Source organism: Phoenix dactylifera, chromosome 9, assembly GCF_051530095.1.
Source record: "Phoenix dactylifera cultivar Ajwa chromosome 9, Ajwa_hap1_PhDact_Kaust_v1.1, whole genome shotgun sequence".
Classification (NCBI taxonomy): domain Eukaryota; kingdom Viridiplantae; phylum Streptophyta; class Magnoliopsida; order Arecales; family Arecaceae; genus Phoenix; species Phoenix dactylifera.
In genome coordinates, this window is record NC_143198.1 from 9,331,626 (window position 1) to 9,357,570 (window position 25,945).

The 25,945-nt window shown below is 37.3% G+C and overlaps 1 protein-coding gene across 3 annotated transcripts in view; it reads right to left on the bottom strand.

The window, feature by feature from the left end:
* RIF10 (polyribonucleotide nucleotidyltransferase) overlaps positions 1-25,945 on the bottom strand; it is a 69,123-nt gene that overhangs the window by 10,513 nt on the left and 32,665 nt on the right. For 2 of the 3 annotated variants that reach the window (XM_017845649.5, XM_088704193.2), the window contains 11 exons: positions 25,514-25,777; positions 21,455-21,529; positions 18,018-18,131; positions 16,289-16,381; positions 5,896-6,074; positions 5,537-5,720; positions 5,346-5,393; positions 5,087-5,159; positions 2,564-2,637; positions 2,348-2,455; positions 2,173-2,267 (listed from right to left, as the gene is read on the bottom strand). In XM_017845649.5, the coding sequence (XP_017701138.3) occupies positions 2,173-2,267; positions 2,348-2,455; positions 2,564-2,637; positions 5,087-5,159; positions 5,346-5,393; positions 5,537-5,720; positions 5,896-6,074; positions 16,289-16,381; positions 18,018-18,131; positions 21,455-21,529; positions 25,514-25,777 (1,307 nt within the window). Of the gene's footprint in view, positions 1-1,083; positions 1,314-2,172; positions 2,268-2,347; positions 2,456-2,563; positions 2,638-5,086; positions 5,160-5,345; positions 5,394-5,536; positions 5,721-5,895; positions 6,075-16,288; positions 16,382-18,017; positions 18,132-21,454; positions 21,530-25,513; positions 25,778-25,945 lie in introns of those variants that run through there. The other variant, XM_088704192.2, reaches the window with a different exon arrangement.

The following is a 25,945-nucleotide window of genomic DNA, read 5'->3' on the forward strand; positions in this document are numbered from 1 at the left end:
CCGGTATGAACCGATCTTCTGTTTCTTTTTTTTTTTTTTTTGGTTCCATCCGCACGCGAACGCGCCAAGCTAGCCACAAAGTGGCATTAAATGCCACTCTATGGCATTTATGAAGTGTGCGGGGCAGCGCGCCCGCTGTCCCACGCGGGCGAGGGAACCACGCGCGGGGCAGTTCCCAGCACGGTGGAATCGTGCTCGCGGCGGTTCCCAGCGTAGTGGAATCGCACCGCGCGCAGTGGAATCGCACCGCGCGCAGTGGAACCGCACAAGGAATCGCAGAAGGCAAACTTTTCTTTTTTGGTTCCCGTCCACGCGCGGATGCGCCAGGCTAGCCACAGAGTGGAATTAAATGCCCCTCTATGGCATTTATGAAGCGCGGGTGTGTAGCCCCGTGCGGGCGGGGGAATCGCGCCATGCGCCACGCGTGGCCCCACGCCCGCGGGGGGCACTCTGCCCCAAGGGAGTGCGTGGCCCGACATGGGGGGCACTCTTTCCCGAGGGAGCGCTGTGGTAAAAAAAAAAAATTGGTACCAGTGCGAGCCAGCCGGTTCGCACCGGTACGGCTCGGTATGTATGTGTATCGATCGGTACTAATCCGAAAATAGCTGGAACCGGTATTCGGACAGCTGGAACCGGTATCCACGCTGTCCGGATACCGGTTCCAAGCTGGACCGGTCGGTACCGGGCCGAACCGGCCGGTACGGACCGGTTCGGCAGACCATGGTAGACAGTCTATCTAATGTTCCTCAGACATGATAAACTACCAACGAGTAGATACACTTATGGATGCAGAGGGCTGATGGCTTGCTGTGTGCTGGTTATAGAAGGTTTACTTCATTGGACCAAAGCTTGATCTAGAGCTGACACCTAGAGATGAAATGGACCTTGTATTGTCAGTTTAAAGGTAAAGTTCTATTCTGGGCAAGACCTCCTGGCTACTAAATGTTCGTGGGTTAAAATTTGTAACTCTCATCGAGATGTTAAATAAATTATACTAGCCATGTTCTGCTCCAACCATTAGCAGTGTAATCAGTCTCTGCAAACAGAGAAAAAACAGAGATACCTTACAATTTGAATGCATACCCCATGTAAATTGCTTTTTGTGCAGTTATGCTCCCATGATTGATATGTTGTTTCTGAACATTAGAAAAGTGCTTCTTCAAGTGCAAAACGTCTAAAATATGCTTCTAAGTTTTGCACTGTCAACTTCAAAGATGGGCATAGTGGAAATGTTACAGGGACAGGTTATGTGCTAATCTGGTTGAATTGTAGTTAGCCCAAAGCTGCTGGACAGTCACTGACAAAAGAGATTCCTGCAGAAGAAAGCCATTTATGGGACATACATGCAAATTGAAAATTTACAAGTTCCGCATGCAGTGTACCGATGCCAAAAACTGGTGTATGATATTAGCAGATAAATGACACAGGTTTTAGCTGCAAGGACTGCAAAACTGGCCGAAATGCCTGGTTCAGGGAGTACCATACCAAACCTATGCTGAATCAGGTCGGTTTGCTAGGTCGGTACAGAAACCGGTCCGTACCGGTCCGAACCGTCCGGTTCCGCTTAGTACCAACCCACACTGCCCGATTTCAGGCAGAACCATGATAATAAGTGAGTAAAAAAAATCTAGGAGATGTCTCAGCATAGCATGTGTAACATACTATACTGATTGTACTGTACTGACTGTACCAAGATTGTGGACCTTGATTAGCTATTTAGGTGTGTTGAAGTTCTGATATAGAAACACTTAAGAACATTGACATAAAGGCCATGTAAACACATGAATTCATGCACATAATCAATAATCAAATGTTAATTTCGCTAAAGATCTACTTTCATGTAATGTTATAGTTGATACTCTTCAAGAAGAAACCAGAGATGTTTGCTTGGTATAATGACATCACTTTTTTCTAATCCAAAATGCTGAGAATGTTCTGAATTGCCATTAACTGCCCAAGAGTCAAAGTGTCTGAAGCATTAAAATGCCACACCATTTTGTAGTGTAGCTCATGACTTATAACTAGAATTAACTGATTAACTTATTAAGCTTGGTAAGGTAAACCTCCATGAACAGTGTAAGGAAAGTTATTATGGAAACTGCATTCACATATTGCGCATCACAGTTAATTATTCATATTTTCAAGTTAATTTTTCTGCAAGTGAACTCAGACCTGTATATATCACCCACTGTTGGAACCATTGTAAGATTGGTGATGATCGCTTTTGACTTCTCTAAGCTTGACAAGTCCTTCGCTGTAATTTTAACCTGCCAAATACAGTCAACTAAATCAGAAGCACTGCAGGATAGAAACACTGAATCAACATGATGTCATGTTTTATCCTTACCATGCCATCATCTTGGGCATCAATAGCTTCAATCCCAGTCTCCTCTATGATGCTTTTCACCTTCTTTCCACCAGAACCAATAATAAGATTCACTTTCTCAGGTTTGACCTGAAACATTGTTGCAGTTTAAGGGCATACTACAGACAAGCCATACACTAATAGCTGAACTACTGAATTGCAATAAAGAAGAAAAGGTGCTTGGCAGACAAGACAGACCTTCATAACATGAATCAATGGAGCATATTTGGAGAGTTTCTTACATGGTGGTCGTGAACACTTCAACATTTCATCTGAGTTAAAGAAAAAAATAATACACCTTAAATAATAAGAAATACATGATGTATATATATATACATATGTATATATTTTCTGGTTAATAGCATCTAATCTGACATGCATACAGTCTAAATTACAACTTTAGCCTTTGTGCAATCAATGCATGATTACTGCAAATAATGTAGCTGCAAGCGTTCCCTTTCACTACAAGATGTTGGAATTTTTAACTTCTTTCCTATCAAAGATCAGCTCTTTGCCATCAGTGATCAAATGATTACCGAAGAAATGATCAACAACAAGAAATCTGACAGGTTCTTTGATATGCCTCAATGAAGAGGACTTTAAAATTTGCTGTGCTATCAGTGAATGCAGCCATAATGCTAGCCTAGATTTGATTCTGGAGTTTTTCCCTGATTTGATTCCACCATTCAATAAGGTCTTCCTCTTCCATATGATTTATGGATGATCCCAAGTGATCGTCACTTGAACTAAAATCAACAGGGACAGGATCATCAATTGATCAAACCACGAGGGCATTCCATGATTTATCCATTGTAGGATAGAAATATTACAATGTCAAAGACTCAAAAAGTTCTAAAACTAAAATAATTCAAAGACTACAAAATATAAGAGATTCCAACCTAAAGTGGCTGAAGAAACATAAAAAGTAAATGACAGAGGTGTAGAAGCCCATTCTTGTTCAGAAATATAAGTCATGTCAGCATTGGGTACTATGTAGGTTAAGGTTTGTTGTACCATCCCAAATTGCCTGGCTCGGGACGTACCGAGCTATACTAAGGGCGAACTGCAACGGTTCATCCCTTAATTCAAGACACTAGTGCCGGGGGGGGGGGGGGGGGGGGGGGGAAGAGAGAAAGAAAGAGAGAGGGAGGGAGGGAGTGAAAGGGAGGGGGATGGTCGAAGGAGGGCCGAGGAGGCGTGGAGGAAGGGCTCAGCTCTTTGGTTCCCTTGTTTTATTCGAAACAAGACGACTTCATTTAAAGTTTCTGAAATAAAAAAGGGTCCCCCCACCAGGCCCCTGTTTCGAACCGGAGGGCAGAGCCCTTCCTTCGCCCCTTTCCTCCCTCTCCCTCCCTCCCTCCCTGTCTCTCTCTCTCTCTCTCTCTTTTCCTCTCGCCCCTTATTCCTCTCCCCTTCTCCCTCTCTCCCACCCTCCCCCAGCTCTGTTGTGTTGGTACGGGCCCAACATGGAATGGCACATTACTGCACCAAACCATATTGCCAGACAACCGATACTAGTCCCGGTACCGGCCCAGCAATCCTTGGTGTAGGAGATCCACTATTTGACAGCTTCTCTTAGCATTTATACAAAAATTTCTAACAGTTTATTCAATGAATAATTTCCTTTAGACAATTAGTTCCAGGAAAAATTACCATTTGTAGTTATTTTAGAAAAAACTACCCTATAAAGAAGGTTCATATGCATGTTTGTTGATAGCTTTCCCATATTTTCATTGGTAGGTTTTGCTATAGAAACTTCCCACAAGTGATTTTGTATCCATTGTTTAATCACCAACAAAATTAGGGTGTAAATACAAGGAAGACATATATAATTCACAATAGTACATTGGTTGCATAAACATCCATGTAAAACAAACATGTATTCTCAATGTTGGTCAAACTTAAAAACACTGTTTTATTACATTTATTGATTTCAAGTTTGGTCATTTGGGGATAGTTTGTGCAGTTCCCCATATTAAACCTTGTCTTTCATGTTTGCATTTATTTCCATGCACAGGAGAACGTTAATGCATTTGATAGATTTAAGAATCATGGCATTCCTCACTTTGGCCTGAAATGCTCCAACACAGGTGGTCTAGCACCAATTTGTAGAGAGTTAACATCACATTGAGAGCTGATCTAAAAGTTTGCTTGGATATGATGGATCATATTTTTGGCTAATTGGCTTACCCCATGAGTGGAACAAGGATTATTGGTCAAGGTCAATATCTGTTAGGCAAATGTTCAGAAAGATGGTTTAGATAAGCATGACCATAATGGGAAAAATTGATGTTGACATTTCAAGCAATTAATTGTGAAAGTTAAAATTTTACCTTTTTCTCCCATTTTACTATGTCAAATTAGTTGTAAGTAGTGCCAAGGGATAGTCAATTTTTTTCTTCTGTATGTTCTAGACTGAAACTGGTCATTTTCTTACCTTGTTAACATGGACATTGAGATATGTGCAATAAAAGTTTTGTCCTAGGTAATATAATATAACCTGGTGACATACTTATCATGGACATGGATAGTACGATAATACAAAGGACTAGCATCACATTCCAGTTTTATTGGGACAAATATAAAGTTTGAGTTAACTATTTGCATGTTTAACTGAATGAGGATAACAAAGCAGGAAATTTAAGTATGTGAACATTATGAATCATTGTTATAAATCAATAAAGACCATTAATACACCAGAAAGAATTAAATTGAACTTACATAGAACACGTTTTCGACCATCTCTTGCTTGAAGAAGTGCTTGCTCCATCACTGGAAGAGCAATTCCTCCAACCTGCCACAATAGTGGAAACATGATAACCAATACAGACTAAAATATTTACATATTTTATGAGCAGCACGAGTGGAAATAGTAAACTCTCTGTAATCAGACAATTGTTCATTAACTTTTAAAATAATGTACAAAAAGAACGTGCAAAGAAATAGCTTGACTGCTATCAGAAAGAGAATAAACAAGAACCTTAATGTCCATCTGGAAGGCAGTGATACCATTCTCATCACCAGCAACCTGCAAACTTAGATAATTAATTATATATAGGAGCTAATTCTCAAGACTAGATATGATAGCTTATAGAGTATAGCTTAATTGTAAGGTCACCAAATAAAAGCACCTTAAGAATAAGGCATCAAAGAAATAGAAATAGGTCAAACCTTAAGATCCATATCTCCGGAAGCATCTTCAGATCCACTGATATCAGAGAGAATGAGAGGAGTTCCATCTCCCCCAAATCCCTTCGTGTCCAAGACCATACCCATTGCTATCCCAGCAACAGAGCACTTGACAGGAACTCCAGCATCTAGAAGTGCTAAGCAACCTCCACATACAGATGCCATGCTGATAATGATTAGGAAAATCTTTAGCTGTCAGCAAACAAACTAGAACCTTGCAGCAGAAGCACAAGCTAAGGAAAACTGAAGGTAGCGTAGTGTGGAAACTTTGGTCACATGACAAGTTACTGCTTGTTTACATGCAATACAATTAAAAACTTTGATAGATTAAAGATAATCACCTCGAAGAGCCATTACTTTCAGTAATGGTACTCTCAACACGAATAGTGTAAGGAAAATCCTCTTCTGAAGGCAAAATGGGCTCCAGTGCTCTTTCAGCTAGCATTCCATGACCAATCTCCCTCCTACTGGGTGCTCCCATGCGCCCGACTTCACCAACACATGATGGTGGAAATGAGTACTGTAACACCGAAACAAAGAAGTTCTCATCAATTGTTGATTGAGGGGTAAAAGCATGAGATGCAAAGTATGCAGAAAATTATATGTTTCATTGGATGTTACCCTTGACATTAATCATGCAATAATTGTCAGCCTTGTTATTACACTAGTTGCTAGAATTAGGAGTAGGTGCAGACATTGGTGCACAGGCGGGATACTAGATACTTCACAAGCACTTTTAGTAAGATAGTGTATAGGAAGCAGGCGAGAAGTTCAAGATTTTATGAAGTGGGTACATTAACCTAAATAGAAGTTTTCTATGACCAAGTTCATTACAAGATACAGCTGGATCCACGCTCCACAAGACAAAACATTACATTGAATCATTATCAAAGTTAACCGTTGACAAATTGCCTTTATGACATTGCACCCTAGCCCCCACGACATTGTAGGAACAAGTTGATTGCTGAACCACATGGAAGACTGATATCAAGGATTCAAATATCAAGGTACAAAGACATTGAAGGCCGGCCGTTATAATATTCACCCTATTGATACACCCAATTTATCACTTGAGAAATCTGCCAGTCAGGCTACCCAGAAATTTAAATTTATGAAAAAGCTGATCACCTAAGTCGGTTGAATGGTTTATAGTTGAACGAATCATTATCCATTTGTTTCAAACATCAAAAGCTGGGGGAAAATTGACTTTTTAAGGCTCAATCTAACCAAGAAGAGAAGAGGCCAAATGAGGAAAAAAAAGGGGGCGGGGAATGGAGAAGGTTAGAGGAGGAAGGATTCCCTTACTAGATCCATGGAGGATAAGTTTATTGCCGTTGCCAGACCTTTCATGTCTGTCATCAACGGATTTGTTGTGTAGTTTGCCATCGCCGAATTTGTGGTGAACACCTATTTACAACCCGGGCAACCAACCTAGCCCGCTCAACCCCGAAGCCTATTTTCGGTGGGCTTGAGCTAAGGTTTTAGGCCCAACAGGCTAGGCAAGCTTGAAAAATAACCTTGTCTATGGAACGGGCTGCGCTCAGGCTTGGGAATTAAACTCGGCCTAACCCAGAATTTTTTACTCCAGGTTTTCTAACCCCAAGGCTGGTTCCCCGCTATTCACTCGGTACCTGCCTTCCTGGTGTGCTGCTTTTTTCCAAATTCAACTCAGATTTCCTCGCCTCTTCTTCTCCTCCCCTTCTCTTCTCCCATCGTAGCCGACAACCGCCCCTCTCCTCTTCCTCTTCTTCCATCGCAACCAGCAACTATCCCTCTTCTTCTCTTCTTCCATTCTCCAACCAACGCCTCCATCACCACCATCAACGACAGCAACACCACCAGTCCACCATCGACAACCACTCCCAGCTCCTCTAAGCTGTTGTCCACATTAGTGGTAGTTGTTGGTGGCGGACTGGTGGGTCAGTGCAATCTACATGCCAGCAAAGGGTATTGACTAGTATGCCTTGCAAGATCAATAGCTCTTGGCTTTGTTCTCCAAATTTTTGGACCTTTTCTTCATGTTTTGTTCTTTTATGCTATGTTTTTACATAAACATGGTAAATTTACTGATTTGAATGCCTTAATCATCATATTCTATGTAGGCTAAGGTTCTTTTCTAATAACAGCTTAACACTATAGTGAAAAGCTATTTCTGTGCATGAATAATTGAAATGTAACCAATTAATTGGAAATCAATGAATCAGTAAACAATACCAAAAATTAGTAGTCATTGAAGATCAATAGTGGACTACTAGAGATAAGTTGATGAAAGAACAAAGGATACATTTACCATATTATTAAACAAAAATGATCATATTTGATATAAAAATATAGCGTCTCACCTCAATAACACATCAAATGTCTAGCAGGCTCATAAGCATGTAATAACCCACCACATGTTGAGGAATGTATGTCTAGATGTCGGTAAGACTTGAATATGAATATTTTTGTTGAAGCATCAAGTAATGTTTAGTGGCATTTCACATGAGATGCTTTGCAGATAAGATATATTATTTTTGTTACCCAACAGTTGCATGCCGGTGCATACCAGCCTTATACCAGCCATGAGCCAATATGATAGGACCGGTGGGCATAGACATTTAGTGAGCCTAAGCCATATTGCACCATGCTACATAATATCAGAGAATATCAAACCCGTACTGATCCCATATCACTCTATACATTAGTGGCCTCTTTTTAACTTGTACCAAGATGCACCACCCCATACTGCCCCATGTCACACATCATATCATATCAACGAGCCATCAATACAATAGTAATCCTTAAGATTTCAGTCCTTGTTCTTACTAGACTTTTGAGTGTTACAATGTTTAGGTAAAAGAAAATTTAAGAACCCTTAAGGTTTGAGAAATACCTCAGCATTTAAAAGCTGAAATTTTGACCCACCCTTAAAAATCCTGGAATTTGAACTAAAGATGAGAATAGAAGGTTGTTAAGTTTTTACGAACACAAATAGAAGGTTGTTCGTTATTTACATGTAATATCATAAACGTATGTTTTGACCCACCCTTAAAAAACCTGAAATTTGAACTAAAGATGAGAATAGACGGTTGTTAAGTTTTTACGAATACAAATAGAAGGTTGTTCGTTATTTACATGTAATATCATAATTCATAAGCGTATGTCTAGTTATGATATTCATGTCAATAAGTTTGTAATTAATAGTCTACTTGTTTGTTTCTTAATAGTCCGCTTATTGCTCGTTTCCATCTTCAAATGGTCAAAAGTACAATGTAAAGGGGTTTAAAGGGCTTCTTTGGTTGGCACATCGAAACCTCTAGCAATCAATTAAGGACCTACTTAGGCTTGATCCTAGCAGTTTGGGCTTGCTTCAGCCAAACAGAGGCAATACCAACCCCGTCTATACCAACACCTAGCTGGTATAGTATGGTTATGTACCAGCTCGTACAGGCCACTATGGTCAAGATTTTGATCAAGACCAACTCTTACTTCATGTTATTCAGGTTTTCATGCACCCATTAAGAAATAACTCTTGTGAAAACACTTTTTTAATATTTATATTAATGTACAAAAATAATTTTAATCCAAATTCCTATGGATAAGAATTCAATAAGTGCTCAGAATATGCTTGGATCTTTGAGGTATCTTGATTCTGTTATAAACTGGATTTTATAATTTAGTTCATAAGCATGTGCGACACGTCTATGATTAAGGAGCTATTTGGGTGGGGAGAGGGGGAGGGGTTAGGGCAACGATTTTATGCATATCTTAGACTTCCCTTCCCACCTGAATCATGATGATACACTATCATAATATCTGTAAGAAGAATCCTGATCCCATGATTCAATCATGTTGAATGCCTGAAACTGATTTACAGTGCATAGCTGGTATGGTGACTATATTCCAAAGGAAAGCATCTTTTCTTTTAGGAATATGGTATGTCATCATGCAATGAGAAGTGACGAGAGAGAAGGACAGCCTAAATGAGAACTTTTTACTTAGCTCGAGTTGTATGGTACCTCTTCCCTTCAAGATATAAATGTTCTGTAAAGCCAACCACATAGTTGGGAAAAGGCTGATGGTTATAGTTATTGACACATTATAGAAATTTCCCTTTATCATAATCTCATGTCAATAGTCTAACTGCTTTCATGCATCCATAATGGCACAAATTAGTTCTCACAAGCTTCATCAAAACCTAGAGAGTTGCCAAGGAAACCCAACAAAACTAAATCATCAATTGTCAACCACCTTGACCATCAAACACTAACCACATGCCCAGAACATTAAAAAATTATCTAGGACATTAAGTCACCTTTCAAAGTTTATAGCAATCATCTATAATCCTACACCATAACCTTATCTAAGAACTTCAGGGAACCACAGTTTATGGTTGCAATATGTAGCCAAGGACCATAAAAAATGTTTGTTTAAACTTTAAAGCCTAAATTCCCTTAAGAACTTCAGCTTACCCCATTTAAAACTATGTTTCCTAGTTATTTTTTAAAAGGAGTAATTGTGTTGGAACAGGAAATGGCATCTTTTTCAATAATGCTCATGAAGATCTTTCAATCCCACCTAAGATTTTCAACATTGTGTTTGGATTCATGGATAAGGCCTTCTTTAATCTTGTATACCTAACCCTTGTATTTTTCTTAAATCCTTTATGCCTCCCTTAGATTGTCAAAATTGTTTTCTTCACCATGTTATTCTCGTTTTTAATAAATCATGAGGTAGACATCATAATTATGGTTTTTGATTCATCTCAAATCCAAGGTCTAATGACAATCATGATCTGAAGTTCATTCCAGAAAATCTTATCCAAGAACTTTTAGACATTTCAAAGTGACCGGTCAAGTGGAGTAAGCACTGGTATGCGGGGGTCAATACAAAGTTGCCACATAGGCTATTAGCTAGCTCAAAGGGACCGAAGATACCATGTTAAGGGTGAGGGTGAAGGTGAGGGTTCAGGATTTAAGGTAGGGGACAACAAGATAGTGCATCCTTACCCAAGGATCGAAATACCGAGGCTCGCACTCATGCTGACCAACAATAGGTGCAACATGCAGCATATTAAGGATCATATCAAGAAAGGTATCGATAGGTATGCACAATTACACCCTCAAACATATTGGTATGACGTTTTTTGGCATCCAAATTCTGATTTTTGGGTTTTTTTATCATGTTTTCTTTTATTGTAATGTTTTTCACAGAATAAGGTGGGAGTATCGAGTTAAGTGCTCAAGTTGTCGTTTTCTATGCATGCTGATGTCAACAGTATGCATATTTATCATACAAGCTAGATAACTTGGAATCTTAAATACATTTAAAACATGTGTTAAAATTATCAATTGAAAAGAAAATAGGTTCGTAGAAATCATAAGCTACAAGCTACAACAGAGAGTAGGTGTTAACTTATTTAGCAAAACTTTTTTAACAATTTTCTTAACTTTCCGAAACTATTGCAGCCTGAGTTGAAATGCAAGCTCATTTTAAGCACCTCATTGGTGCATACAAATTACATGCATAGGAGCATCAATGTATCTTCTAATTAACAATTTGCTTCTAAACTTTTTATATATTTTTAATTAATTAAAATAAAAATTAATAAAATAAATTTATTAGAAAAAATGCACTATCTATGTTAGAAGTTAGTCAACAATTATCTAACATAGTATGTATAATTTTCTCAAAACCATAAAATTTTCAATATTTCTGTAAATAATTAAGTCTAAATTATTTTTATATTTAAATAATCAAAAAAAATAATTTTAATTAAGAGCTTCTATAAATATGCCTAATACATAAATCATTAAAAAAAACAACCTGAACACTAATAATTTTGTTGGGTCAATTTTAAATTTAGGAAATTTTGGGCTTAAGCTGAGACGGAACTAAAGTACCACTCAGGTAAATGTTGAGAATTTGATAGTACGTGCACAGCAACAATGCAAACATGCTGCCAATTTTTTCCCAAATTTTTTTAATTTACTTTTTCAAAATTATTTATGAAAATTATTTTTTTGAGAAATAATAGCTCAAAAACAATAGTCTTCCAATACTACACACCCTCTCTCATTTTCTAGAACATATCCCACAAAGAACCCAAACAAACTATTTTCTCGAGTCAATTTCAAATTTACATGGATTTCGAGCATATGTTTCGGGCTTCAACCCAAAATCCACAAATTTCTAGAATTTGATCCTCGATTCATACCTAAATGCATGAATCCAAGAATCAAATGAGATTTAGATAAAATTTTGTTAATGTTTTAACTCAATGTAGCAATCAATAATTTATCTTTAGATTATTCCATTTTAAAAATGGGAGGAAAGAGAGTTCATTTCTTGAATAAAATAATTTGGTGTCGAAAAGCGGCTAAATCCAAGCTTGAATCCTTGCTTGAAACCCTCCTACAAGACTATGTCCTCTCCCTCTCTTTCTTTTCAGCTGAATGGAGTAAAATAAAAAGAAAAAGGCCCATAAATTTTATCCAAAGCTCAATCAAGCAATACCGCTCAATTCCAAAGCTGAACCAAGGGCAGTAAGCCCTACTCCCCCCACTCCTCTTAAATCACTCGATCTATGGTCAGTTTGGGGTCAGTTCGTCCAATCCCTTCCCAAACCAAGCCTCCCTATATTGAGAGGGGCTCAATCAGTACAAACCAAGCGATTAGTACTAAATCAAGTAGTATTTTAATCACCGCCCATCCCCCGTTACCAATGAGGTTCTTAAGTTTGATTTAAGGTGTAAAAGAGCTCATCCTTAAAAGAAAAAAAGGATCAATATATATCTGAAAATAGCAGAAAAACATTAAAAAAAGAAAGCAAAAGATGAGAAAGGATAGTGGTGGTAATGAGCATAGAATTACTTTGGCCATCATAGACTACTTGCTCCTACCACCCTCCTTAGTATCAGGTCTTCACTTAGGGGAAAACTCCAAGTAAGGAGGCTTGGTGGATCTTGTTTTCCTTAGCAGCTAGATGGGTGGTCGAGAGGTTAAAAGAGATGGTGGCAGTGGAGGCTAAGCTCGGAATGGATGTAAGAGAAGATGGGGAGGACAAGAAGCTCATAAAGATGGCTCTCTAAAATGGTTGTCTCCTCTAGGGTTCCAATTTAATCTTCGATTTGGGTGCAGAATTAGGGGTATTCATAAAGGAGTAACAGTATCATGAATAACTATGATGGATGCTTCTAAAAGACTCCTTAGATATAAGGTCATGGTGATTGGTGATACGAAGGCTTGTGATCATGGTATGCTGTACCAGTCGGTACCCGTCGATACCGGGCATACCGTACCGGTACCGATATGCAGTGACAGTACACCTGGCGAACCACGTACCATACCATACCGACACTCAGTACGCCTATGCTAGTGCGGCACCGGTACGAGGTCCGGTACCAGTACGGCGAACCTTGCTTGTGATTAAATGAGGGTTGTCATGAATTGATAAAGTGGACCACACATGATTAGCTTTCAAAGGGTTCTTTTGTTTCCCATGAATGTTGGATGGCAAGGATTAAAAGCACAAGCACGAGATTTAGAGACTCACAGAGAGTTAAGGGGAAATAATCTTGATGGCATGTTGGTTAGTTTTAAGATATCTGGGGTAGAGAAACTAATAGAATACTAGGGCTAGATACAATAGCATTGTTGAGATTTGTGAGAGAAAGAGGATAGGATGGCAAGAACTATGATGGTCTGAAGAGCCAAACATGAAACATGTATACAAAGCTAGTGTATGGTACAGATCTAGCTTGGAGAGGATGCACAGTTAGTAGAGATCAAATATTCTTCTCTTTTCATATAAGGAAGAAGATGGTGTAGGAAGCAACATGAATTGGAGAGGGACAAATAGCAAGAGGAGGTTAAGATAGGTGCGCGTAGGGGCCTTCTAGAAATTTTTGTCTAGGAGTGCACATGAGTGTGACAAGTGTCCTATGCCTTCCTAGGGTGTGATGTGGGTGCAAGGCTAGGTGCATATATATATGCACAAGGGTTGTTAGAAGGGACAAGGTGTGCTTGTGCGTGCATGACGTGTCCAATGTAGCTTGTTGATATAATATATGCAGAGATCTATTAGAGGAGAAAGATTAGGGGAAAATGAGGATGAGAGTAACAAATGTTCAATGAGGTGTAATATTAGGTGCTAGAAATTTATGGATTTCTGCATACATCTGAGCGAGGAAATCGGGAAGAAAATAGGCTTCGAATATGGGCGTGCTTTATACAATAAGAGGAACTCGACATGGTACAGTTTGGTGCTAACTGTAGATTTATAAGTGTGAGCATGCTTCGCTGCCTGGGGGAATTGATTTGTGTGGGGTTAGAAGCTAATTAAGAATTCTCTAGAGCCTTATTAGAGATAAATGGGGGCACAAAAAATAGAAAAATAGGAATTATTAAGAATGAAATTGGGGTGATTTAGAACACAGGATATAGGGATAAGATGTGAGAGCTAGGGTTCTAGCCTTTAAATTGGAACAAGATATTCTTCGTTATTGGAAGTAGGGGGTGTCTATAGCTAGAAGATTATGCAAAATGACAGATGCAAGTCAAGTTACAAACAAGATGGAAGATGATTTGAACAAAAGAAATGTTGTGAATGCACCATGAGAAAGATACTTCAAATCAAAATAGCCATGTGTTGGAGATGAGCTGAAGTTAGGAACCATTGGCTTCAAATACAGCAAGCAGTAAGCAAGTACATACATCAGGTGTGCAGAGCAGGTCATAAGAGAAATTCATGCTTGGAGTCAAAATATGAAGCTACGAACATGCAAGATTTGGCCAGTGCCCCTACAGGCATATGACCTTTCTCAACAAAGTCAAAGCCACAACCAATGCAAGTCTTAAAGAAGACTAAAGAAGCCGTCCTCTTGAAGTGAAAAGAGAGTAACACAGATGCAAGTGAGGATGTGAAAGATGAAGTATTTTCAACAGAATCATCGTTTGCTCATTCTCCAACACCTAGCATGAAGATGACAAAATGATTAGTGAAGTAGCATCTTTAATGCCAAATGTGGTGTATTGGCCTACTATACACAACAATTTGTACACAAAAAAAAATGATTTAAAAGCAAGGTTTGGAAATAACAGCCCATCTTCGTCATGAAATAGTGTGGTTAAAGAACACAAACCTAAAGCTCATTTAGTTGCTGCTACGGATGTCAATGAAAAGTGTTTGCATTTCAAAAGCATCACATGATCCAGATTCTGCCCAGCATAGGAGATGACTTGCTCCGCATTTGTAAGGAGAGATTTCATTGGAAGTTTTAGTAATTTTGAGAGTTTTTAGTAGTCCTCTTTGGACTCCCAACTCAAGGTAAATTTTGTTTTCTTTTATTTGGTTACTATTCTGAAAGTTGAGGATATCATGGAGTATTAGGTGGGAGACAAGTGTCTTGGGGAGTCAAACAATTTTGAGAAAGTCTTAAGAGTTCATTTAGACTAGAAAACATTGTTTCCTAATTCCTAGCAATCTTGTTCTCCATAAATAAGGGTTCATGCAGAAAATGAATTTAGAAGAATTCAAAGCTGTTCTTGCTCAAGGAACAGAAAGAGAAACCAAAATGTCACTGTTCTCCCTCTTATATTATTTCCTTCTGTAACTTTCCTTATCTAAACTAGTGTTTCCCCATTATTTGACAAGTCTTTTACTTGTACTGTTCTTCCTTATCTGTTGTTAGTGACTACGCTCAATCTGAGCATATATGAAATAATTCTCAGGCCTCTTTGAACTATTGTAACCAGTAGAAGATAGCCAACAAATCATTAATAATTTTAACTTTGAATTCACCATCCATTCAAATCTGCACTCATAGACATGATTTCTTGAAAAACGGAAAGAAATGTCACAACTACGGATGACCAGAATTTTCATTTTGATCAACATTGAACCAACTCCATTAGCATTAAAATCTTTAGAATCCCTTTCCTAGGACTCCTCCCAAATTTTTAACTATTAGGGCAGGTTCAAGGCCCTCTACCATGTCCTGCAATTGTTATCACAAATTGGACAGCAAGTAATTTTGAACCTAAGCTTAGGATTCCGTCCCTTTACATCCACCACTGCACACATGCTGACCCCACCTATTGCTCCTGCATTAATGCAAGTCTAAGCACATGATGATGACATTGTCATGATGGCAAAAAGCATCAAAGCACGGTTTTGTGATAGAGTGGTGACATATATAAAGTGTCTGCACTTCCAAAAACCCAAAATTGACAGACCACAACAACACTCTTTGACAATAAAAATATTTATATTTTCACCTAAGATATGATTCAGATTTGTAGTTACTTAATTATTGACTTTAACTATGTGATACTGATGCCATCCAACAGTAAATTACTTTCACTAGATCCCATCTTAAATGCTGAGCAAATCCCGTGGATTCAGCTTGCAAATAGCTACTCATCCCCTCTGTAAAAACATCAACCATTGATAATTTATATATGCATTTAGTCAAAATATGAAATTTCATGCCAAACTGAATATTTTCATGTGTTTTTGCAAATGTAACCGAAAATTACTAAAATCATTCAATACCAGACACATTTGGCTAGACAAGATTGACAATTAAGAATGGTGCGGTGAAACAATTAAATTGCTGACAAATGTCATTTGCCTTATTAACGGAATATTTACTAAAAATATGGGAAATAACTATTTAATTGCAATATATTGGTTCTATTATTTGGGGAGACGTACATACTAAATTTAACATAAGAAATCCTAAAACATACCTGAAGATAGAATCTTTTTAACTCCTCTGTGTCCACAAGGTTGTCTATCCTTTGTGCCATTTGTTTGTCTCCAAGAGTAACCACAGCAAGTGACTACAAAATAAAGAATATTTCACAATCAAAGTAACACCAGTAACCCTATATTTAATGTATATTTCCAGAGAACTGAGATCACCAGAACAATTTTTAATTATATTTGCCAGAATTTCAATGTAAAAAATATCCATTTGCATGTGACATGTCAAACATAGTAGTGTATATAATTGACTTTCTTTTTTGTTCAAGACACTCAAGGTTTTAGCGTTCATCTCAGTGAAACAAAAGATAGATGATGATAAAGTAATCATAGAAAAGAATGTTGTACTAATTAGTGTAAAAGTCGGATACCAACCTAAGGAAAAAAAACACTCAAGTCCAAGGTTCGCCGTCTCAGTACCGGACCTCGTACGGTTGTCATACTAACACAATATCAGTCCGGTATGGTATTAATTTTTTGGCGTACCGAGTGTCGGTACCCCACTTTTTTACCAAAAATTCTCAAGTTTATGATCTCTCACAGGACTTTAATTAATACCTTGACCTTGAGCCTATGGAGGAGCATTTGGATAAGGCATCCAGCTTTTAATCTTCATAACATACTAAAACTAAAGAGGTGTTCTATGATCAGTTGCTGAGATGATAATATGGTTATGCAGCAACTACATTCACGAGCTGAGGCCATGTGGGCTGAGTCAAATTCATATACGTCGGGCACTTGGCTCAAGTTTGCGGAAACAAGAACATGCAAAAAGGTACCTTGGAAGTACTATTTATATCGGTTCATTAGAGGAAGTTTTCATAGTATAAAGTGGTACAAAATATTTCAATACACAAACTTCCTCCAAAGTTAGCCTGCTTTACTAGCAGATACATAGAAATTGCATATTTTTGGTCGTAGCGGATGTATAACTCCACAAGAATATATCAAACACATAAAAGGAATGCAAACATGCAAGAAAGATTTGTAGACATTTGCCAACTAAATAACAGATATTAATGGTTGAGGGCAGAAGCAATAAAGTGGTCATATATGCAAGTACTTTCCACATAAACCACCATATATAATTTGCATTCCTTTATTGAAAAGAAAATGATAGCATAAGGTAAATCTATCATGCATAGAGAGTAGATGACATGGAGCCATAAAAAGTTCAAATGGTTAGTATCCAGATAATTGTTGAAAAATATGGAAAAATACAGCATAGTAAGAAGATTTGTACTAGCATATTGCTTGCCAAGAATATGTATTATCTCTAAATATTTAAGGAATCTGATAACGTTTCAACAAAGAAGCTTTATATTCAACACTGAAAATCACCATAAGAAAGAAATCTTAAAATATGCTATTTTGGCTAACATGCTTCAAAACAATCATAGAATTCATAAGATATTTTAGATGAAAATAAAGGAAAGAAAAGAAAAGAAAACCAAGAGATACACATTGCTACAACTTGGCCCAACTTCTTGTGTTAACTAACCAGCAGATTCCCCTTTGAACCATAAATTTGAACATCAGTTTTCCTTTCATTGATAGTACGAGTTAAATTACATAATTGACAAAACTTAAAACTTAATGTCTCAATTGGAAATATGCAAATGACATGAAAAGATAAGTTTAAAAAATAAATATGAACTATGAAAAGCACTGAATTTCCTAGTTTGGTGATGCTAAAAATTTAAATCTCCTCACCTGTGTTTCACCGCGTGTGAAAAGTGCACTCCCATGTGCTCTAGGAAGTACTCCACATTGTGAGTTAATTGGACGAATCTCTAGAGGGTTTCGTCCATCGCTTCGTTTTCCACCCTGATATGGAACGTGTGCAAATACAATCTTATTAGAATACCAACATGTGGCTATAATGTAATTTATTGATGTTTAGCCTACTATTATAGGCTGAATGACATATCCAAAATTTATGGATTGATGGTGCCAGCTGTCAAGGAACGCAAAAGGTTGACTCATGCTGGCTTTCCTGAGTCAAATATGATGATACTTTCAATGGAATAAGTTTCCCGGTGCCAAATATACAAGGAAAAAAGAAAATGTATGCACAAAGTAAAAGGAAGTTGAGCCGGAAACTTATAACTACCATAATCAGCCAGAAGCATAATATGGGATAACAATGATACATCTTACTTGAAGAAAAAAACATAAAAGAAGTCCATGAAGAAGATAAAACAGATAAATATGAAATTATTTTTCCACAAATGTTCACATACATGAACAAATCACAAGCCATTTTATCCCATATGACTACTGAAATTATTCAGGTTTTAAGATGAATGAAAAACTAATACTGAAAATCTTCTTTTCTACTGAAGAAAGAAAGAATATATCTTATCCATTGCTTTGTTTCAGGTCTGAATTCAGGTATTAGATCAAATAAAGCCATTGATCTAATCGTTCATAAGAAAGGTAAATATCCATGGTATGCCATACCGTACCGAACCAAGTGGTACGGGGCATAGCGTACTGATTCGGTACCTGTACACAGTACGGAGGGACGTACCGACACTCAGTGCGCCGAACCAGCTCCCATACCAGGCGTACCGATATAGTAACAAGATGGCACCAGTACAGGCCCGGTACTGAGATGGCGTATCTTGGAATACCCGATTTCAACGATGAATTGATTTGATAGATCAGATGTTGTCGTTAACAATATTGGTTCAAATCGGTATCATCAGAATTCAGAATTCAAATCATCCCATGGAATTGACAAGAGTCAAATTTCTTAGTGGTTGCTCACATGCGTGTGGTATGCTTCCATACATATACATACATATATAGGTGCAGTTATAATACACATGGGGTGTAAAGAGACGATTTTGTGCCACTATAAAAATTAAGGTTTGAAAAATAAAATTATAAACCATTGGAAATGGTCTAATAAAATTAAAATGCCTATGTATAAAAGATAATTTGTTTCTGCACTCCTAGCCTATACATCAGGTTGCCCTGAAATCAAAAAATTATATCATGCCATAAGAACCATATATTTGGGAGGATTTGATGCAAAACAAGAGGTAACATTACTACATGATATTTCAGAATTTATAGAGCATATCCAAGGTTTAGATTTTTATTTTGCAACTTAGATCATTGAATTTTGTAGTATGTATTATGTCCTCACTTTTAAACCCTTTGTGTATTATGGCTGCACCCAATATGGGTGAGATACAAAAGACATAGCGGTCAAAATAGGAGTCTACGACCAGCATCAAATTCAATGATCAGAGTTGCAAAACAGAAATCTAGACCGTTGAATATGATTTGCAGGTATAACATGCATCCATACCAAAAGTACAATATTTTGCAGACATACTTGTCTATGCATCAAACCCTCTATAACTCAGCACATTATATCGTAACACTATAAATATTGATGTGGGATAATTTGAGGCAAAGTCAAGAGGCTGCACAACATATACTTTTGTTTACAGGCATTGAATGCTGTTAAGAACACCCAATATTTTAAATTTACATTTAGCTTATTGAATTTGACAGCAGCTGTAAGTCCTTTGTTTACATCCTATATGCAACATAACTGTATCAGTATTCACCTTATTCATGGCCACCTTTACCTATTTCTTGAATCAAAAATATCAATGAAGCGAAGGAAGGGGCTCCAGTGAGGATCTCGGTGATGGATGGCATGGGGCAGGCTCCAACAAGCAGTAAAGAGTAAGAAAATGGCTGCATTGAGAATCTTGATGGAAGGATAACCCAGGACAGGCACCGGTGGCCAACAAAAGGAAGAAAAATGGCACTCACAAGCATGGCATGCCGTACCGGCCTAAACCGGACGGTATGGAATGTACCGTACCATACCGGTTCGGTACTGGTACTCGGTACGGGTGGCGTACCGACACTCGGTATAAAAAAAATCTGTACCATACCATACCGATACTATGCTAGTGTGGCACTGGTATGGAGTCCGATACCGAGACGGCGAACCTTGCTCACAAGCCAACAATGGCACTTCGAATGTTCCTAAGATGGGGCCCATCAAAGAGAAGAGGGCTAAGCTTTAGGTTTAGAGAGAAAAGAGGGAAAGTGACTCGATGATGGGAGAGGCAGAACTCAACTCATTTTCTCCAATTCATTTTGCTTCCTCAAGTCAAGCCCAACTAACACCTGGTCTCTCCATCTATCCAAGATGTAACGATCCAAGGGTGGGCATGATCATCGATCCACCAAATGGTCTGATGACAATCGGACCTAACCCAAGACCCCAACCATTATGAGTAATGGTACCAGAACTTATAACCCTTAAGATCAAATTTACAATTCACAAAATTAAAAATAGATGTGTAGACAAAGAAATCTTTTCTTTCTTTACCATGTTGTTTTTTTCTTTTTTCCTTATTTGCGTTGCATGATTAATCAATTATAGTTGTTTCTTATTAGTAATGATTGTATAATGCCTCCTAAAATTAGAAGGATGTCTATCTTCACATTATAGCAAAATCCTAAAACAAAAGGATTAGGGACGAGAAGAGAACAGAATTAATCTCTTAGACAATTCTCATTTCTCACATTTTTATTCTCCCTGCATTCCTTCTTCTCCTCTCTTCTCATCTCCCATTTTTATTCTTCTTTGCTTCTTTCTCTTTCACTCCATAATTTCAAATCTCATCCAATTTGAATTTAACCTGAGGAAAAAGACAATACGGAGTAGAAGACATGGTGCATTGATTTGTATTCAAAAATTTGATCACATCCACCAGATTATATGCTTTGGAAAATGGATATGAGAACCTAAACATCTTGGTGGTGCATAAAAAGACAACAGGGCATGCACCTTTGATAAGAGCTGCATCTATTGAATTACCACAGCCACATAAAGAAAGAATTCGGAGAATCAGTATAGAACCAGTAATTCTCAGCAGATTAACATACCGATGCATTATCAAGAGGCAAATTTTTGCATGAATATGCTATCTTAAAGAAAGTGTGGCATGTCTCTACAAAAGTTTACTGACTGACAATTGTATTGGTCAATGGTGCAAAACATAGTACAAACCAGCCTGCTCCATACAAGCTCAAGACAAGCAGTGTAAAGATATCTATGAAACTGGAACACTTCATGGTGATGTAATGCTACAACATTGGCCATTGCTTACCTCCACAATACGCTTGCGCAAAAATTTGGACGTCACTTCCTTGAAGACCAACTTCACATCCACTTCAGAAAATAACTACATGAGAAAAAGGCGACATATGTCAGATATATAATCAACTTTATAGTACTTCCGACCAATAAAATTGTATTATAAGACTAAAGTTCATGAGTACAAATCCATAATCTGGTAGCTTAGAAATAACAATGAAGCTTAGTAAAGTAGGGATGGAAAATCTATGAATTGCCCAACTTTAACTCACGAAGGATGGTGTTGAGACTTCTCTCCATTATAAAACAAGGTTATAAGAAACTAAGGCAGAGCAATTCTCAGAAATTTTAATATTAACTGCAAGAGTACCATTGATAGCTGCAGTGAATTAACATGTCAGAGTTCTCCGTGTCAAAGAAGGAAGTCATAAATAAGATGAATAATGATTTCGTTTAACTCAAAAAGATAATTTACATTTAGGATACAAATGCATGGAAAGGCAAAACTAGTTAGAACTACAAAAATCTTGTCAGACATCAAAGCAAGGCTGATCACATCTAGCTTGAGACCTCTCTCAACCACTGCATGGTGAATCAAGCAGAACCACATATTTGTCTAGTAGGTGTTTAAGAAGATATGTGACAGATTGTTTTGTTGAAGATTACATATTGGCTATGGGTGTTGTAAAGTGGCAAAATGGCAAAAAGGCGCTTCGTCAGGGTCAAAACATTTATAAGGGAAATTATATGACCTGAGTAACATCTATGTTAAAACCCCAACATATCCTTCCCTAGATTGAAGAGAGAAAAAACATGAGTATCGAAATAACTAGAAGGTGGAGATTCTTTAGAATGCATCAATTGTCGAGTTATAAAATATTATTGTTATTAAGGTACGCCGCCTTGGTATTGGGCCCTGTATTGATGCCACCCAGTCACTGTATCCGTATGCCAGGTACGAGGGCTAGTTCGGCATATCGAATATTTGTACACCCCCATATCATGTACCGGTACCAAACCGGTACGGTACAGTATGCCCGGTACCGCCCAGTTCGGTATAGTATCGCGTACCATGATTGTCATTATCCATGATACTCCTTTTTTAATGAAGATTCCTTGGTGAATAATAGTTATCAAACTCAACATTTATCCCAACTTATTTATTCTCTGAAGTCCATTTTGTGTTCTCAGAATTAATGAAGTTTTATTGAAAAACATATTTTCTACAATATATTAACTTCTCCGACCAAAAATTTCATGTACAAGTGAAATTTCTGCTTTTCAACAATTTCCACTAACCACTTTGGACAATAGGGAGGGTCCATCTTAAAAATAAACAGGACCAAATTTGGAATATCCATGAGTTATGGCATAGGAATTTTGCATAGGTTGGGACATGAAATAACTCAAGTTAAATGTTGAAATATCTAAAAGGAAATCAGACAGTAGAGCATATGTACAGGGTTTAGATCAAATAATTTGCTAAAAGTTTTACGCAGGAAGTTGATAAGAAAAGACATGAAAGAAAGAATTCTGATGCCGCAAAGCATGAAGTGTGGATTAAGATAGATAGCACACACAAGCAGATCGATACGAGTGCCATATTGAGTGATAAAATGTTTTACAAGTGAATAAAGTTTGTTACACCACCAGGCTTTAACTAGAATAAACAAATACAAGCATATCTTATGCGCTAGAGAAGGAACATATATCCCTGGGAGATAAACGAGTCAAAAGTGGGATGTCCCAGATTCCAAAAAGCTGAACATAATGAAAAAACAAAAAGGGAAGTAGTAAGAAAGACAGATAAAGGCATACATTTTGGGTAACAAAATCGGAGAGAAAGAGAGAACTTTTTGGGTTATACTAAACATTAAATGTGAAATCTTTGGTAAGAGATTAACAACTCAAAATCGATGATAAAACCTCCAAATTGAAGAGCTGCACTGTTTGATTGTGATACATACCACTAAAAGTACCTAGAAAGCAAAAATCATACATCTTTGTGGTTTGTGGTCTCTACCTATGCATCAAGTGCATGCAAAAAATGGATGGCTCTAATAAAATGATATGAAGTTCTGCTATGATCAAAGCATCGAAATCCATCAATTTTCAATCTATACATATTTTGAGATGTACAGATCATGATGAACATAGTTGATTCTCAACTAAAATGCCGTATCATGTATTTAGCACACTGGCCCAATGCGCACAGTTTTTGCACTTACTGGATGTATCAATTAGAGATCTCCAAAAAGATGGTCCTTCTTTCGATGCTTTTAAAGGTGTAGCTCAAAAACATAGGTGTGGATTTTTTTTCCCATTTGCGTTGCAAATCAATAATGAGGTGAGTTGTATTTCTAGCATGACTCTCGTTAAGCTGCCAGTGCTCAGACATAACAGCGATTATAAGTGTTAATAAGACCACGCATATTTGTTAGATTAAAATCAAACAATATTTATGCTGTAGAAACAATTTCTATATTATACTGTATAGTGATTTCTAAACACTGTTTAACTTGTATATTTTGTTATATTTCAATAGTTTTCAAAGTTTACATTTCTTTTAAAAATTTAAATTATCATTTACAACTTTACATAGCTTTAGACTCAAAGCACTTCAATTATATATCCAAATAACATAACATGCTTTAAGATAATGTACCATATGTTATTTCCTCCTGAGTTGTGTTTATTTTATTATTACTTCTTAAACTTTCTTCATTTTCACTTATTTCTAGTGTTTTGTTTTGTTTTTACACATATCTAGTTATTCCCAACTAAATACTGAAATTGAGTATAAATAAATTGCTTGTGAATTTACAAAGAAAATAATGGATTAAATGATGCAAAACAATTCATTTTAGGAGTTCTGACAAGGTTGGAAAACGCAAGGAGAAAGGATTGGATCCTATAGAGAAAAACTGAATCTTGCATACTAAAGTATATTGGCATATGGAACTAGAGTAGGATTGGCGAGGATAAACAAAAATATGAACAACAACCCAAGACTAAGAGAAGGATGTGGGTTGATAAATTAAAATTATCTTAATTTTAAAGTTGAGCAAGAAAGCACCCACCAACAAGGTCGAACCACTCAACAGCTAGGCAGTTACTTAACTTGAAAAGTTGAAATAGAAAATGAATCCCGCTATTACAATTATTGAGAGGAAATGCCAACATCAGATATATAATAAATAAGAAACCAGCTGAGTTACCACTGGTACAATTAATAGACCAAGGATTGAAATAATTCATGCCGGTGGCATGCTGAACTGTGCCAGTGTTTGGCATGCCCTGCACGGCAGCATGCCAGGTACTGGAACACAGCCCATATCATACCAGTATCAAGTGCCATTAAGGTACTGGCTCAGTATGTATATGAGTTTCATTTCATATCATGCTGAACAGCACTTAAATCCATGTTATAAATTAAATTAAATTTTTAATTTTAGTGCACCAGTAAGGACCTATAGCCTTCTTAAAGACTTTTATGAGTCACAAATAGACCAGACCTCTAAGCTACCAACAGGCTCATTACATTCTACAGATTCTACATTTACTAAGAGACACAACAGTCAATACCAAATCATTTGAAGAAAATGAGTGTCCAAAATATGAGCCAGATCAAACACATTGTGTGCTGCTACATATTTTGTTTCGCTGAAATTAGGCTGATGAACTGATTGGAAATAGAGAATAGATAGATGCGGTCAACCTGAAACTATAGGAGCCCCATGTGCTAGACTCATTGTTAATGGAGGGAACAATCTCTCTCTCTCTCTCTCTCTCTCTCTCTCTCTCTGTGCACGTGTGCACGCCTGCATGTGCTTTTGTATGTTATAATGCAATGTAGTTAATAGTCGGGTACTAACCTTGACTCTTACCGTGTTATAATGCGGTAAATGACATGTAGAATTAAAAAGGAAAGATAAATATTAGGTTGTAATAAATAAAAATAATTATGTGCCCCATGCCTCATCTCATGAGAATAAAATCATTGCCCAGAAAAGCAATAATCAGTGAAGCATTGAAATTATCACATTAAGGCCAGAAAATAAGAAAACCTTACCAAGGGAATGGGTTTCCGTGAATTCGGCTTTATATGAACATCACCTTCATCCACCTCTCCATCAACAACTACTACCTCATCCTCATCCTCATCCTCATAAGCAACTGGTACACCTTCAGCATCTCCTGGAGCTTCACCTTTGACAATATAACCTTTTTCAGTAAGTATTGTTAAAACTTTGTCTTCTATTGCAGAAAGAGCCCTTCTCCTTGGTATTTTATTTTTTATTTGGAGTGCCTTTACCAATTCATCACCAGAAATATCCTGAGGAACAAGTAACAAGATCTTGTTCAGCAGTAAAATAGGCAAATTAACCTGTAAAAGTGTATAATTGGTCCTCAAAAAAAAAAAAAAAGGATGGTGAGATTTAACAAAAAAAATAATTTGATGAAAGGATTACCATAAGTGGCACATATCAATGAATAACATGCA